Below are 17,259 nucleotides of genomic sequence, written 5' to 3'. Positions count from 1 at the left end.
TTGTAATACGCTACACTATTGTATTATTGTATTATTACATTGAGCCCGTCCTCCGATGTCTACCTCCGCCAGCCTCCCCTGAAGGAGACTGGCAGAGGGCCCTGAGGGGTGAGAGAGGATGCTCGTCTGACACCTACTGGTCTGCAACTTTCCCATTTCTATTCAAATGATGATCACAGACAAGGAGCCGCTCTATAAACTGTAATAACGGAAGACGCTTTGCAGATGATAAGAGGATAGGCCAATTGGTCTAATGTTTATGCAAATCCTGGTAGGACATTTGCATAAAATGAATAAATGATACCCCAGTGCAACATCACAGCATGTCTGAATTAAAATGAGGTTTTATGGTTTGGAATAAATGTTTATGACTCACTACCTATCTTCCGCCGTAGACTGAAGACCCGTCTCTTCAGGCTACATCTTAACTGTCCCTCCTAAAGCTCTTCATCCCCACTACCCCTCTGTGCAAGTTTCTCTCCTGTTAATACATAAAAAATATATATAATAATCTTCCTTTCTTCGAGCATTGTGACTGCCTATGGCCCCTGGTCCTAGCATAAATTAATTTTTCTTATGCTGACTGATGGATAGATGATTCACTTACTCTGTCAAATGTATTTGTTGTAAGTCGCTTTGGATAAAGGCGTCTGCTAAATGTCATAAATGTCAAATGTAAACTTCGTCTGTGTCCTAATTTATGCTGAGCAACAGGGATCTTATAGTAGGCCTACGTGATTGATTAGCAAATATGTATTGATCAAATTGCGACATCAGTTGAAAATAGAAAGTTACTTATCACCTGTCTCACATTCAGAGAAACCTGTATTCAGTTAAACGAAACAAGTTCTAGATTCATAGTAATGTTTATGAAAATTCGAACATTATATATATCCATCAAAAGTAATTAATTACGGGCTGTGTTGGACGCAGCAAACTACTAAATTACCATCGACAACATATTTTTACGCAAAGAAACGGCGCAAAACGCGCACAGGTTTGACCAATTATGATCTGATATGTGAGGTGCGCGCGGCTATAATTGACTTGGGAGATTCACGGCTGTTCAAACATTGGCTCGAGAGCTCTCCCGCGCCTCACCAGGAATGTCAAACGCTCTCTCTCTCTTCTCTCCCTCTCTCTCTCTTCTCTCCCTCTCTCTCTCTTCTCTCCCTCTCTCTTTCTTTCTGTCTCTCTCTCCATTTCTCTCTCTCTCTCTCTCACTCTCTTCTCTCTCTCTGTCTCTCTCTCTCTCTTCTCTCCCTCCCTCTCTCTCTCTCTCTCTCTCTCTCTCTCTCTCTCTCTCAGTGGCGCAGCAGTGGCTATTGGTAGGAATGTCTGGGTTTTGTTTAAAGTCTGCTGCCTTCATCGCTTCAATCTAGTAGTCCTTCCCTTCGAGTAAACGAGACAGACAACCGTGCAACCCCCATTGCTACGCTTTCGTTGTTTCCCGGCCGGACGCCGAGAATTACTCTGGTAACTCAACACTTGATCCAACCTATCACCGCTATCCTGTCAAATGACAGTGACTGTACGCTGAAGCAGCTGTAGTCGACAATCGGACTCCGAAACCGCTCTGGGATGGATTCGTCGCGGTTTCTCACACTATTTATCGCAAAGTGTCAGCGCTGAACAGTTCGCTGGGATTCTATAGTTGGGAGAAGAGGGGTTTGAATTTTGTTGTCAGTCCTCTTCTGTTTTGTTTCCCTCTTGAAGAGGTGGAATAAAGAACTTGTGTTCTGTCCACAACAGAGGCAGTTATGGGAATATACGTGCACTTGCTGCTTTTGCAGTATTTTATCTCCAGTTTTGTGTGCAACGCTGTCGCGTTTGTCGAGGACCCTTCCGATCGGACAGCTGGGTATTGCGGCAGGATTTTACGGGCACAGACACAGGGAACGCGGAGAGATGGGTACAACGAGTTTCGGCTCAGAGTCGAGGGGGACCCGGAGACCTACCAACCTGGGAACACCTATAGGGGTATGTTAAAAATGTTCCTGACTTATTTACTTTATTCACTCATAAGGACAACTCGGAGAAAGTAGCGTATACACGGCCAAGTTGAAGTTCCGTGCGCTGGTCACTTTCAGCGCGTAAATATTGTGCCAACTGTTACCCAGGCTACTTATCACTTCTCGAGGCATGTCACGTGCCAGTGTGATAAGTAAGTGCATTAAAACACTTATGGCATGATTGCAGATTGCATTGACTTTAATTATTATTCAAAACACTGTTTTGGTGAAGTACAGCAGAGCATTCTCCAAACGTGCTTGATGCAAGGTCATATGTAAAAGTGTATGTGTATTATTTACTTACGATGTGGAATAGCTCAATCCAAGTTTTCTCAAAACAAAACATTTATTGGCAATGTGTATTCTTTTATGCAACGCATTTTTCAGTTTTCTCTCCAAAGGCCAGGATCTGGCTTTAAGCGTTACCAACAATTGCAGGCTACTGTAGTGGATAGCGATAGCCCTCCTTAGGCTACATCGAACAGAAGTAACTTGGCCGCTGTGATTAACACACTTCTTCTTGTACACCCACATCATTCAGTGACTCGCTGGGAAACTCTCAAACAGCAGGCGGCTAATGACTTGTTTACTGTGCCTACCCTCAGCCCACGTACACCAGCTTCTCTCTCTCTCTCTCTCTCTCTCTCTGTCTGTCTGTCTCTCTCTCTCTCTTTCTTTCTTTCCTCCCTTTTTCCTCTCTCTCTCCCCTCTCCTCTCACCAGCTTGTTTCTCTCTCTCTCTGTCTGTCTCTTTCTCTCTCTCTCTGTCTCTTTCTTTCTTTCTTTCCTCCCTTTTCCTCTCTCTCTCCCCTCTCCTCTCACCAGCTTGTTTCTCTCTCTTTCTTTCTCTCTCCACCCTCCCTTGTCTCACTCTTTGTCTCTCTCTTTCCACCCTTCTTTCATTCTCTCTCTCTCTCCCTCCTTTTCTTTCTTTCTTTCTTTCTCTCTCCCCCCCCCCTCTCTCTCTTTGTGCCCCCCCCCATACCCACTAGTACTATCAGATCTTAATGGCTCTCGTATGTGTTGTTATCTGTGACCTATATTTCCTCTCCTCCAACCAAATATTTCAGTGTATCTGCACAGTTTTATTTAATTTTTATTAAATACATTTTGTGTTTTGAAATGTGTATTCCGGTACGTGCAGTGTATGTATTTTATACAGCCGCAATCGCCCCCAAGGAGTGAGACAGACAATACGCTGTCTGGATCTGATCTCCCTTTCCCTGTCTGTTTGCCAGTGACCCTGTATGCCTCCAGCCCGTCCTACTTCAGAGGCTTCACCCTCATCTCCCTGAAGGAGGGCAGAGAAGGAACGGCGGATGAACACTACGCCGGCCAGTTCCAGGTAAGGTCCTCCACAAGGCCGAAGCGCCCCTTCACTGTGAATTGGCGGATTGATTTGGAACGGTGAAGAGGCTATGACCGGGACTACGTGTGCGTTTACAGAAAAATAATCAACACCCTCTCGGCCAATCACAATCACGTCTTCAACACAAAGCCGTGGTGTACGAGTCTTTGTCCTGTATCTGCCACGTTTTCAATGAATGAATGAATGAATGAATGAATGAATGAATAAAATTTTGAAAATGCATATAAAGTTGCTTACAACCTGGTGAACTCAACAAAAACACACATCAAACAAATCACTGATGATGAAAACCCCATCAAGTCCACCGACTTGCTTTCAAAATGGTGGTTCTCGCAGAGATTGTAATCGTCCCGATGCTCGACAAGCACGTAGCCTCCTTCGCTTTCTGAGGGAAGAGTTCAGCGAGAGGAGAAGGGTTCCTTCGTTCCTTCTAACACCCCCCCCCCCCCCCCCCCCCAATGAGCCCGTCCTCCGATTTCTACCTCCACCAGCCTCCCCTAATGTGGAAGCCCCCCCCGCTGTGTGAAAGCGTTCTAACGCAGGGAGGGCAAACTTATTCAGTTACCTCATCAAGTAAACAAAGGAATAAACACGATAAGTACCTGTTCTATGTCCTGTTAAATGTCCTCTCTGCTTAACGCGTCCATGAGCCCAGTGGTGAAAGACTGTTCATAGTGTGTTACTTTTTAATTATTTTGTTATTTATCGAAAACCGTGTTTGTATGTGGAGCAGGGGAGGCTGGTGGCGGTAGAAATCGGAGGAGGGGCTCTGTGTAACGGACGGAACGGAATGTTTGATACCATTCCCTACTTCGTTCCATGCATCACAATGAGCCCGGCCTCCGATTTCTGCCTCCACCAGCCTCCCCTAATGTGGAAGCATAGCTGACATGGGAAGATGTATCAGATGAATTTGATGTATATTACAATGTCATTATAAGGTCTATGCGTTCCGAAACGGGGCTGAAGAGGATGGATGATTGACAGACCCTTGTATGCAGTCAGCATGATGCAGCACATTTCCACATCCAACACCATCTGTTGTTCATTCTGCCCATGATGGCCTCAATCAATTCAAATCAGTCATAATTACAAGCAGATGGGGGTTCAGATAGAGATACATTTCCCAAACATACTGACATTTTGAACATGCACACTGAGCACGGAGCTGCTTGACGGTTATGGAACAGGAGAGGCCGGTGGAGACAGACATCGGAGGACGGGCTTATCGTAAAGCATGGAACGGAATGAAGAACGGAATCACGCACGATTTCTACCTCCGCCAAGTCTCCAAGTGTGTTTGGTACCGCTCCTGAATCCATTCCGGTTCAATTCCCTGCATTACAATGAGCCCGTCCTCCGATTTCTACCTCCGCCAGCCTCCACTGTTGTGGAAGTAGGGCAGAAGCGAATGCGCGACGCTTCCCGTCTGTTTGACACTCCTGGTTGTTGTAGCGCTGGCTCCTCTCCTGGAATGTGCCTGGCGTCTGTCTCTAAACACACAACATCACATTTTACAACCTCTGAGGGTAAAGTACCGCTTATATGTTTTGGAGCGACTGGTGTCTGTCTATCCTGCATGTGTGTGCGTGCGTGTGTGTGCGTGCGTGTGCGTGTGTGTGTGTGTGTGTGTGTGTGTGCGCGTGTGTATTTGTGTGTGTTTGTGTCTATTCTTTATTTTCACACATAGTTATCATAGGCCCCCACTTTTCGCCTCCCGCGACCTCCCCAGAGGTACCAATAGAGATTTTGGAACCCCCTCCCTCCCCCTCCCTCCCCCCTCCCTCCCCTCTCCCCCCTCATATTTATCTAGGCCAGAGTCGTGTTTTTACCCAGGGAAGCAAACTAAGTTTGTTTGGAAAGGAGAAGATGAGCTCAGATGAGATGTTATCTGGTGTTTACAGAGATTAAAAGCATCACTTTGGTTCTGTGCTGCTGTGCATAGGCAAGCAGGCGTTTGGATGTTTCCCTAGGAGGTCATGAGGTGCAGGTTGAGAACTTCATCAGGGGAGGCTGGTGGGGGTAGAAATCGGAGGACGGGCTCATTAAAATGCACGGAACGGAATGAGGAACGCCATCAAACACGCGTGAAGAAACCCTGCTTTCCTCCCTCTCACTGACTCCCATGTTGAGCTCTGAACATTCGACCCGGCTTCTGAGCGGGCGCATTGATTGGTTCCCACATGCTTAGTATTTGCATTCGGGGCGTGGCCTCTCATTCCTTGCTCCTTTTGTTGGAGCGAAAAGCGCCGGGGCAGTTTCTCAGAACAAACATACCTCACGGTTCCTTCAATTTAAACAAAAACATTCAAGGTAGAAGACACAGGAGGTACGCCGACCACCGACCACTAGCCCCTTTATCAGTATCGATGTCGAGTCACCGTGCCGACAACATCAAAGGGCCTCCCTAGAGTCTGCAGTCTGGTACGGAGTGCTGCAGACTCCGAGCCACGCTTCAGCTAGGCTAAATGAAGTACAGAATGTTTTGATGTTTTGATGTTTTTTCTTTTTTTTTTTTGTTCTTTCTCTGACTCCCAAGGTATGACAATAATAGTGTGAGATTGTGTCAGCCCAGGAGAGGCATGTTCACACCTCGTACAGAAGACTGTCTTTTCTGATCCACGTTTGCCAGGAGATGTGTGTTCGATTGTTGAGAGGGGGGAGGGGGGGGGAGGGGTCAAGGAAAAATATGACCTCTTTGACTACAGGGAAGTATTGTCGTCTCAACGGGTCCCTGTTGACCGTGGTCTCTGTCTGCGTCTCTGGGTTTTTGCTGGGTGTCCGTTTAGGGAGTGAGGTTCAGACACACAGACAGAGTGAAACCACTCTGCTTCTCACGTTCCACCTACAACAACAACACCTCAACAAGGTGCCACCTGAGCTGCTTTTTTTTAGTTTTTTCCCTACAGCTATAATGTTCCATCCATCCTTCCTCCTTATTTCAGAGCAGCCTTTCTTAGAAATGTGTTTCTCTGTTGAGGTGACAGACCTCTCTTGTGTAGCAGCTTTTCACACAGAAACCCAGCGCTCTTCCTGAAAATTGAAGGTGGACGGGCGGGCGGGAGACTATTACTGTAACTCCTTGGGATGAAGCTCGCTGCTGCTGTGTATGTGTGTGTGTGCCTGTGTGTGTGTGCCTGTGTGTGTGTGTGTCTGTGTCTGTGTGTGTGCGTGTGTGTGTGTGTGCCTGTGTGTGTCTGTGTGTGTCTGTGTCTGTGTGTGTGTCTGTGTCTGTGTGTGTGAGTGTGTGAGAGTGTGTCTGTGTGTGTGTGTGTGTGTGTGTGTGTGTGTGTGTGTGTGTGTGTGTGTGTGTGTGTGTGTGTGTGTGTGTGTGTGTGTGTGTGTGTGTGTGTCTAAGACTAAATGAAATGCCCGGAAACCTTGGAGCCTTACTACTGTAAACGCTGTGAACACAGATGTGTGTCTGAGACGAGGAACATGGCAGAGGTGGTGTTGTTCTGCTGTTGTTCCAGACCCCTCAGGGACACGACATTAATGATAGTTATTAGTCTAGCTGTGCTAGCTTTGAAATGGAGAGATGGAAATAAACACAGCAATACACAAGGTTCATATCAATATTTAAACACTCAGGACTCCGGTTTGCGTGAGAATACTGGGCAAACAATGAGCAAAAAATACAGAACTCAGAATATGCTGTAACAGAGCAGGATGTTCTAGTGTCCCTTGTCTTTAACTATGTTTTTGAGAAGACTGTGATTATTGAACCAGAGTTTTAGTCAAACGTGTCGTATGTCATGGAAATGCTAGTTCCAGTATTCAAAATCACCGTTGGATTATGTCTCCTTGCTTCTATCCGAAGTGTTACGGTTAAGATGACCAACTTTGCAAACTTGTTTGCCCTTTTCTGTGCCCCCAGTGGGATATGCTAAAATACAGCATATCTTTTCATGTTTTGAGGAATATGTAATATCGTACGATTTCATATCAGAGATTGCTTTTGCCTCTCCATGGATATCAGTGAGGTAAAAGACTTGCGTGATTGATAGCAGGGCTCAAGGCAGATGTGAGGGGCTCCATAGAAAGGCATTGAGAGGAAAAATCGGGTGCTTTTCAATAACCTTATGTGTCTGAGTGACATTTAAATGTCTCAGATACGCGTGTCAGGTGGTAAAATCGGCGCCCCACTTCCCAAAGGTCTGATGTTCTGGCGCGTTGCGTCGGCGGCCATTCCAGACTGTGATCCTGCCGTCTTGTTGATTTTCCCTGGGGAGTTCTCCCTCGTCTCCCCCCCTCCCCGGCTGAACCCTGTCCGTCTGGGACTCCTTGAAGAAAGCTCGTTGACTTTTTGCGGGCGCTGAGAAGCATCTGTGTTTGCTGTGTCACCCGGGAGGAAGTGACTGAGAAAACAGCAGCATTCAGCTGCTCCTCCAGACCCTGAGACACACACACACACACACACACGCACACACACGCACACACACGCACACACACGCACACACACACACACACACGCACACGCACGCATACACACAAGCATGCAGCAAGCACGCACACGCATACACAGACACATGCGCATGGACACGCACACACACACACACACTCATACTCACACAGACTCATACTCACACAGACACACACACGAATGCACTCACTCACGCACGCATGCACGCACATGCAAAGACACATGCGCACAGACGCGCACACACACACTCACTCTCACTCACACACACACACACACACACACACACACACACACACACACACACACACACACACACACACAGAGGGGCTCTGAGGAGAGAGAGCTGCTGGGCCACTCAGCCAAGCCAGGAGCTACAATTAAAACAAACGCTCCACTTTCCCAGCCTCTCTCCCTCCCTCCCTCTTTCTCTCTCTCCCTCTCTCTCTCCCTCTCTCTCCGGGCTCCGCTGCTTGGCTGCAGTTCAGCCCTGATATGACAGCCACTTAGAGGCAGTTTTGGGGAGGAAACAGTTTGCAGCACCGTCCTCCCAGGGGGAAAGACAAGCCGCTTTAGCCCAGTTACAAGACAATGAACTCCCTCCTACGCCCACAGGTCAAGACAGAGAAATATATATATATATATCTATATAGCTGAGTCTGTTCTAAGAAATGTACAATTTCTTCTTCTAAGTCAACCCCCAAGGTTTCAGTTTGCTCATGAATTTGTTGCGTCTTCCCAGGGACTGTGTGCCGGTTGTTTGGGGCTGCCTACTGAAGCACTGTGAGTGACAGGACCTCAGTCCTGGAGAGACACAGAAATAGAAAAATAAAAATACATTTGTGGGTTTGTTAATGAGGCCTGAGGAATAGCACAGAGACACACAAAGGAACCCCCACTGGTGAAGCTTGGGGTCTATGTGAGTCATAGGAAGGGAGGAGGTGGAGGCGGGAGGGGGAGGGAGAGGGAGGGGGAGGGAGGGGGGAGAGAGGGGGAGGGAGGGGGGGGGAGAGGGAGGGGGAGAGAGAGAGAGAAAGAGAAAGGGAGAGGGAGAGAGTATAGCAGAGTAGATTACTAAAGCAGTTACAATACATGTCAATTCAGAGGGAGGGAGGGAGGGAGGGAAGGAGAGAAGGAGGGAGGGGGGGAGGGAGAGAGGGAGGGAGGGAGGGAGGGAAGGAGAGAGGGAGGGAGGGAGGGAGGGAGAGACTAAGAGGAAGACCCGCAGCAGGGGTGCATGGGAAACAAGGCTAATTGAAACCAACCCTCAGCACCAGGGAAGAGGAGTTTCCTCCTCAGAAGACCTCCAAAGAGAATCCTTCTCTCATCTCTTTCCCTTTTCTTCCACCCGTGTCACAGAGAGAGAGATCTAACACAATATGCAAAGATGTGTTTTCATGACCCGAAACGGCGACAAGCTCAATATACATCGAGGCAATCGGAAAAAAAACACCGTATCACAGAGTGACAAACTGTGTGCCCAGAACGATGCCAGCCACCTGCACAGACCATGGGGTGTAGTTCAGGGGAGGGCTGTCACAGGGCCGCTGTCACAGGGCCGTTATTAACATCACTGGGAGCCTCTTGGTGCAACTGCGGTGCATCAGGGATAGGTGGTATACCCTGGGTTTACCCTGGAACCAATAGGTGGTTTACCCTGGGTTTACTCTGGAACCACTAGGTGGTTTACCCTGGGTTTACTCTGGAACCACTAGGTGGTTTACCCTGGGTTTACCCTGGAACCAATAGGTGGTATACCCTGGGTTTACCCTGGAACCACTAGGTGGTATACCCTGGGTTTACCCTGGAACCAATAGGTGGTTTACCCTGGGTTTACCCTGGAACCAATAGGTGGTATACCCTGGGTTTACCCTGGAACCACTAGGTGGTTTACCCTGGGTTTACTCTGGAACCACTAGGTGGTATACCCTGGGTTTACCCTGGAACCAATAGGTGGTTTACCCTGGGTTTACTCTGGAACCACTAGGTGGTTTACCCTGAGATGATTACCCTGTTGCACTGTATAACTCTTAGAACTAGACTACTAACTAGGCTGCTAGCTAGGTGCTAGTTAGTCCCTGTAGGTGAACCCTTTTTGGGGCAGAACGGTAGAACCCTTTTGGGTTCCGTGCTGAACCCTTTCCACAGAGGGTTCTACATGGAACCCAAAAGGGTTTTACATGGAACCCAAAAGGTTCTATTTGGCACCAAAATGGATTCTTCAAAGGTTCCCTACAGGGACAAATGAAGATCTTGTTTAACACCATTTCTCATTCCATTCCATGCATTACAATGAGCCTGTCCTCCACCATTTCTACCTCCACCAGCCTCCCCTGATAGGGAGCTCCTGGGGGATGTAACAGAGGGGTAGGGGGCTCCGGGGGGTAACAGAGTGGTAGGGAGCTCCTGGGGGGTAACAGAGTGGTAGGGAGCTCCGGGGGGGGGGGGGTAACAGAGTGGTAGGGAGCTCCGGGGGGGGGGGGTGTAACAGAGTGGTAGGGAGTTACTGGGGGGGTAACAGAGTAGTAGGGAGTTACTGGGGGGGGGGGGGGGGTAACAGAGGGGTAGGGAGCTCCGGGGGGGGTAACAGAGGGGTAGGGAGCTCCGGGGGGGGTAACAGAGGGGTAGGGAGCTCCTGGGGGAGTAACAGAGGGGTAGGGAGTTCCTGGGGTGATTAGAGATTACAGATGATAGTCACTGGCGGTAAACCATCTGTTTATTACTTCAGCCACTGAGTTATAGCAGCAATTAAACGCAGGCAAACATGCATAGCGGTGCATATTGATCAACGATGAACAGGGGTTATAACTCTTTTAGCGAGGGAGGGGGGAGTGCACTGTAGTGTAATTAAAAGTTTTGTTTTAGTTGAATGTGGTGTTTTACAGTAAGAACCGTCTGTTGGTGTTCTCTGTCAACAGGCTGCTGAAGGGGCTGCACTCTGACCCTCTGTACTTTGAGTTTCACCAGGGGAGGCTGGCGGAGGTAGAAATCGGAGGATAGGCTCTTTGTAATGCAAAGGAATCGAATGAGGAATGTTTCACTCATAATGGCTGGCTTCATTTGAGAGTAAAGTAGAGAGTAATTGGTCAGGGACGGGTTTTTTGGAACAAAGATCATCTTACATTCATAGCCTACAATGGATTGAAGAAAATCTCTGTGCTCCGAAGCATTCTGAAAACTCACCCCAAATTGGTTTAAAACCATGGCTATAATCACTAAGATGTTAGAATTTTTCTTACCGTTTGCCTCTGAGTTTCTCCCACATTGTCTTGCTTCCTCAGAAAGTAAAGTGGACAATAATTGGTCTGACTAGTTTTACAACAATTACTGTATGAATCTACTAATACAGCATCAGATCATCTACTAATACAGCATCAGATCATCTACTAATACAGCATCAGATCATCTACTAATACAGCACCAGAGCTTCTTCCACAATGTCTTGCGTCGTTTCATTGGTCAGATCGGTTTAAAGAGAATAGAAACTATCCTACATATATATACATATAAAGTACCTAGTAGATAAAATGTATTTGTAATAACTGTTAAAATAAATAAAACATACAAAGTACTGAGGTCCTCCATTGAGGGGAGGTGGTGGCTGAGCCAATCGAAGCTATCCGTCTCTTATTGGTTTCCTGTTTCCTGTTTCCTGTCCCAGATCATCGATGAAGAAGACACCCAGTTCATGACCAACTGTCCCCCGGCCGTCACAGAGAGCACCCCCAGGAGGAGGACCAGGATACAGGTGTTCTGGACAGCGCCCCCTTCTGGCAGTGGCTGTGTCATCCTCAAGTGGGTAGAACCGTTATTACACTGTTATTACACAGGTATTACATGTGACAGTGTAAGGCTTAGAATTGAACTTGAGAATGATGGATTACTAATGCCCGTCGAGATGCTTCATATGCCTGCCTTGTCACGTGACCTGATTGAGATGGTGCTGGACTCACGTTCGGGTGCTCCTCCATGCTGGACCGTCCTTGAAGTCTTAATGTCTTAAATAGTCTTAAAAAGTAGTCAGATTGGTCAATCTGACAACTGTGTTTCTTTTTGACAGTTTAATTTGGGAGTGTAACCTCTTATCAATATTATTTCTACCTTTACTGCTACTGCTGCCTCTACTACTGCTAATACCCCTTGCTGTTTCTAATGCTGCACGTAAAGTAGTAAAAACATTATCTGTCAGCATGGTTTTTTAAAACATTTTTTAACCACATCGGCGGTCCTTTTGAAGTACTTTGTTTGTTTTATTTATTCCAACAGTTATTACAAATACATTTTTATCTGCTAGGTAGTTTTAAAAAAAATATATATAGATTATTTCTTTCTTTCAGGATGACTTGTATTCACTTGTCAAGATGGAGTAATAAAGCAGCACAGCTTGTTTTAGGCTCAATAACAGGCGGCTGCACTTAACTACCGTGTCATGGCGTCGGTATGGTTGTCTTGGTCTGGACTGACATTAACAGACAGCACAGTCAAGCTTATTAGAGGTCTGCTGGTGTTGTGAAGCAGGTGGCTCTCCAGACCATGCTGTAATTATGTCCCAGCATCCTTCACTCCCACCCAGGCCACAGTGGTGTTTCAGTAGCTTTGATAAAGTCACTGATTGCAAGTGTTGTTTTCTCGCGAGATGCAGAAAAGACACAGTAAATTAGTTTTGTGTTGTACTCTCCACTAAGAATTAGTCTCTAAAACACAAACGATTCATAGAATTACAGACAAAACAAATGTGTCGTCTTTTCCTCTTGGCTAAAACATTGATTATCCCCGTTCAAGTTGAGCTGTTAAAGCTGGGTATGAGGTGTATTGTGTTCTAGACTTCAAGCTCACCTTTGGGCAATGACTCCTATTTTAATTTTGATTGGTGCCCACGGGAATGAACTCTGCTCTGCTCCTGTAATTCCGTGGTAGTCAGTAGTCACACAGTGTGGGGCAGATTAATCCTGAAAGCTGTTCTTTAGCATGCAGTGCAGCATTTCAGGCTGTTCTGGAATGAAAGAAAATCACCAGTTATACACTACACACAAGTAATTGAGGCATTTGTCATTGTGGCAAAGTCCATGTGCAGAATGTGTGGTTCACTATGGCTGCGCGCACACAGACACACACACACACACACACACACACACACACACAGACGCACACACACACACACACACACACACGCACGCACGCACACACACACACACACACACACACACACACACACAGACGCACACACACACACACACACACACGCACGCACGCACACACACACACACACACACACACACACACACACACACACACACACACACACAGACGCACACACACACACACACGCACACACACACACACACACAGACACACACGTTGATTAGCATAGAGAGAACAATATTCTCACCCTTAATAATTCGGTTTGAAATTGGGTGTCAAATTACTGTCATCATGGCTTTCCGCTTGTTCACCCGATATATGTTATGTGTTAGGAAATGGGAAATTGCCATGAGATTGAATTGATCCATGACTAATTGCATGTCAGGCTCTTATTGAAAGATATTTCTATAACTGGTTGATAAAAACATGCTTTGTGGACCGAGACACGTTCAAGGCTGTGATTCAATAACGATAATGTGATAAGATATTCAGACGTCACGTTAAATCTGTGCATCACCTTCCCTTCTCCATGTTTGTGGTTTCGGGAGGTATGTGTCTCAGCACAGGGCAGAAACCGCCACAATCACACGGTCACAAAATAAATACTTAAAGCGTCGTTTTCTTGTCACAGTTTTCGGGTTGGTTGTGTAGCCGTAACAATGGGCTGAGCAACTCCCCTTACCCGTGGCAATATCGACTAAAACTCCCGACCTCGCGACCTCGCGGGCATTATTGCTCTAGTAAGAATCACTCCCACCCTTTTCCGTTTCTTCTCACATACAGCATCACACCTCCCCTGCCCTGGTTTAACCCCCCCCCCCCCACACCCCCAACCCCACCCGCACCCCCGAGAACAGCGCTGCACTTCGCTGACTTCCATGACATAACTCACTTATACACGCTCTGAAGAAAGATCCACAGTAGTTACTTTAAATGTATTTCCCCGTTCCCGTACGACAGATGGCTTATTGATGGCTTAGTTCACCGTCGGGCAGGGAGCCAGCGAGGAGCCGTGAAACATGGCCGCCGTCTCTGTCAACCTCCACATCAAATGAAAGTCCAATTACTGCTGGGAGAGGGCCAAGGCCTTCTCCACTCTCTCTCCCGGTGCATCTCGTTACGGGGATCACGTCTCAGAGCAGGGGTCCCCAGATGTCTCAGATGCATGGATAAATACCGCTCCTCCAACATGATAGGCTCCTGTCGTTAGTGTTTGTTATGCAGCCTCGAGGCGGTGGAGGCAGAAAGGCTCTCTGGCCTGGGGAGGCGGTGGAGGCAGAAAGGCTATCTCGTCTGGGGAGGCGGTGGAGGCAGAAAGGCTATCTTGTCTGGGGAGGCGGTGGAGGCAGAAAGGCTATCTTGTCTGGGGAGGCGGTGGAGGCAGAAAGGCTATCTCGTCTGGGGAGGCGGTGGAGGCAGAAAGGCTATCTTGTCTGGGGAGGCGGTGGAGGCAGAAAGGCTATCTTGTCTGGGGAGGCGGTGGAGGCAGAAAGGCTATCTCGTCTGGGGAGGCGGTGGAGGCAGAAAGGCTATCTCACCTGGGGAGCCGGTGGAGGCAGAAAGGCTATCTCGCCTGGGGAGGCGGTGGAGGCAGAAAGGCTATCTCACCTGGGGAGCCGGTGGAGGCAGAAAGGCTATCTCGCCTGGGGAGGCGGTGGAGGCAGACATTGGCATTGTGATGATATGGAGCGTAATGAGGAATGCTACCAAACACAATGAGCCCCGTCCTCCGATGTCTGCCTCCACCAGCCTCCCCTGTATCTCACGGACGGTGGAGTAAATGATCACGACAGTAGTCTTTCAAAGTCAGGACAGAATAAGTGAGGGTTCAAGAGTCAGTTTAACTCACTAACTGCCGAATAATTCCGGAACACTCACCACCTAGGGTGCCAAGTGTCTTATGTGGTATTTTACCTAGCAACAATATTTTGATTGGCTACAACATGAAGCATCATCATTCATGCATTTTCGGTGAATAAAGCCACCCTTGGCACTCTGGAATGTTGATAATTGGGGTGGACTGTATTTACCCCTCGGCACTAAAGAATGAGGTGAGAGGAGGAGTGAGTCTTTTCAGAGTCTTTCAGAGACTGAACATAGTCTCGGAGATCCTCTGAGAGTCAGATGCACAGAAGGACTTAGAGACTCCGATAAGGAGCCCAACATGGAGCTACTTCCTCCCCAAGCCCATCCCTACGCCCCGCTCCCCGGTGCCACAGAGATTACAGGCAGGCAGTGGTGGGGACAGCACAGCACCAGAGCCTGGACCCAAAGGGCTCGGAGACAGCAACACAGCCAGGACCCACGGGCCTGTTTGTTGGACCAGCATTAAAGGATCCTCGGTGCTCCCACTGGAACTGCCAGCGTGGACTGAAGCCCGGTCCAGCCCAGTAGGCTTAGGTAAAGAATCAAGGAGGGAGCCATGGAAATCATATATCAGTCAGGGATGTACAGTATCTGGAGCGGTAGGCCCCCAGACTGCAAAAAAAAGGCCTTTGGATTTATGCAGGGAAATTGTTTACATTGGTTCCACTAGATTGAAATGTGTTTAATCAACACAAATGTGTTTCATCAAACAAGAGAATTTGTGTTGATTAAACACATTCCAATCAAGTGGAACCGATGGGCCGAACGTTTATTTTCAGTGTGCGATGAACCGACTCTTTCAGTCGTTGCCATGCCAAACTGGTGGATGTCATGTATGTGTAGCGGAGGTGGTTTGGAATCACGCTGTCGTGGGAGACCTGGGTTCGAACCCTGGTGACGGATCTGCGACATACGCTGGGACGTTGAACCGTCATCTTTTACTTTACGTGAAACTGAGACACACATACGTACGTACGAGGGACATGACAGAGGCCAAGAAATAAACCTGACATACAGCACCAGTCAAAGGTTTGGACACACCTTCTCATTCAATGGTTTTTCTTTATTTTTTATTATTTTCTACATTGTAGATTAATATTGAAGACATCAAAACTATGAAGGAACACATATGGAATTATGTAGTAAACAAAAAAGTGTTAAACAAACCAGAATATGTTTTATATTTTAGATTCTTCAAAGTAGCCACCTTTTGATTTGATGACAGCTTTGCACACTCTTGGCAAGTTTGTGTCCAAACTTTTGACTGGTACTGTATATATATATATATATAATCTAGATCGCCTCGAAAGACTTGGTTATCACTGACAGATAATGGAAAACAAAACGTGACTCTATCAGTTTTGCTGCCTTATGAGGAAGCTCCTTCATGCTCCTTCAATGAATGTTCACTTTTGGGCTGTAGTCCTTCTCGTCTGGAAGGGGAGATAACTAAAGCCTCTTGTTGTTGTGAAGTTTCTGGAGGGGAGAAGTTTCTCTGCTCGGAGGGCCGCAGACGTGGCCCAGCGCCTCTGGCCTCTCAGGTCCTGACTTGATGAGCCGAGCACGGCTTGATCTTTTATCTTCTGACCCCTGGAAGGTTTCTGTCTGGCAATGTTCTCTCCCTTAGGAAGAGGAGGGAGGGAGGGAGGGGGAGGGGGGGAGAGAGATACACAGAGGGATGGGCTGCGTATCAACCTCTTCGCTCTGAGGGTTGTGAGGGTACAACATTTGTATTCTGGGAGGTTGAGGGTGAGAGCAGGTTCTGGCACTGCTGCAGGCGTACTCTCTGACACTGTAATCTTACCACATCGCCTCTGGCCTCCTGCGCTCTCTGACAGGGTGATTCGACCACCTTACGAAATCTAAAATGGACAACCATCACCAAGCTGATGATGGGGCTTGTACTGTGTGTGTGGTGTATGCCTGTGGGGGTTGCACTGTAATCTGACAGGGCTATTTCATTCAGCTGTCAGGGAGCGAAATTCATGATTCTATTCTGCCATCCTTCGCAGGGCCAGCATTGTTCAGAAGAGGATCATCTACTTCCAGGATGAAGGCTCCCTCACCATCAGACTGTGTGAGAAAGGTCAGGCAAGGCTCTGCTAGGCAACATTTTATGACAGAACAACAACAGCAACAACAACAACAACAACAACAACAAAACAACAACAACAACACCATTGATGCTTTTTTAAAAGGTGTTATCATTTGAGATATTGTATGAAGTATCACTCTATTCTCTCCGGTCTGACTTTCTTTGTTTGTTTGTTTGTTTGTTTGTTTCTTTCTCTCTCTCTCTCTCTCTCTCTCTCTCTCTCTCTTTCTCTCTCTCTTTCTCTCTCTCTCTCTCTTTCTTTCTCTCTCTCTCTCTCTCTCTCTCTTTCTCTCTCTCTCTCTCTCCCCCCCCCCCTCTATAGAGGCTGTGTTTGGGGCAACAGAGACCCCTGGTCT

General features: G+C 47.5%; 1 protein-coding gene across 1 annotated transcript in view; it reads left to right on the top strand.

Moving 5' to 3' along the window:
- Window positions 1-1,349: 1,349 nt before the first annotated feature.
- spon1b (spondin 1b) overlaps window positions 1,350-17,259 on the top strand; it is a 65,215-nt gene continuing 49,305 nt past the window's right edge. Inside the window, 4 exon segments of the mRNA XM_083667101.1 lie at window positions 1,350-1,980; window positions 3,250-3,356; window positions 11,462-11,595; window positions 16,821-16,894. Of these exon segments, the coding sequence (XP_083523227.1) occupies window positions 1,761-1,980; window positions 3,250-3,356; window positions 11,462-11,595; window positions 16,821-16,894 (535 nt within the window). The 5' untranslated portion in view covers window positions 1,350-1,760.

Source organism: Argentina silus (genome assembly GCF_951799395.1).
Source record: "Argentina silus genome assembly, chromosome: 3".
NCBI classification, from domain to species: domain Eukaryota; kingdom Metazoa; phylum Chordata; class Actinopteri; order Argentiniformes; family Argentinidae; genus Argentina; species Argentina silus.
The sequence above is the reverse complement of the archived record's forward strand: the minus strand, read 5'-3'. Positions and strand labels throughout refer to the sequence as shown.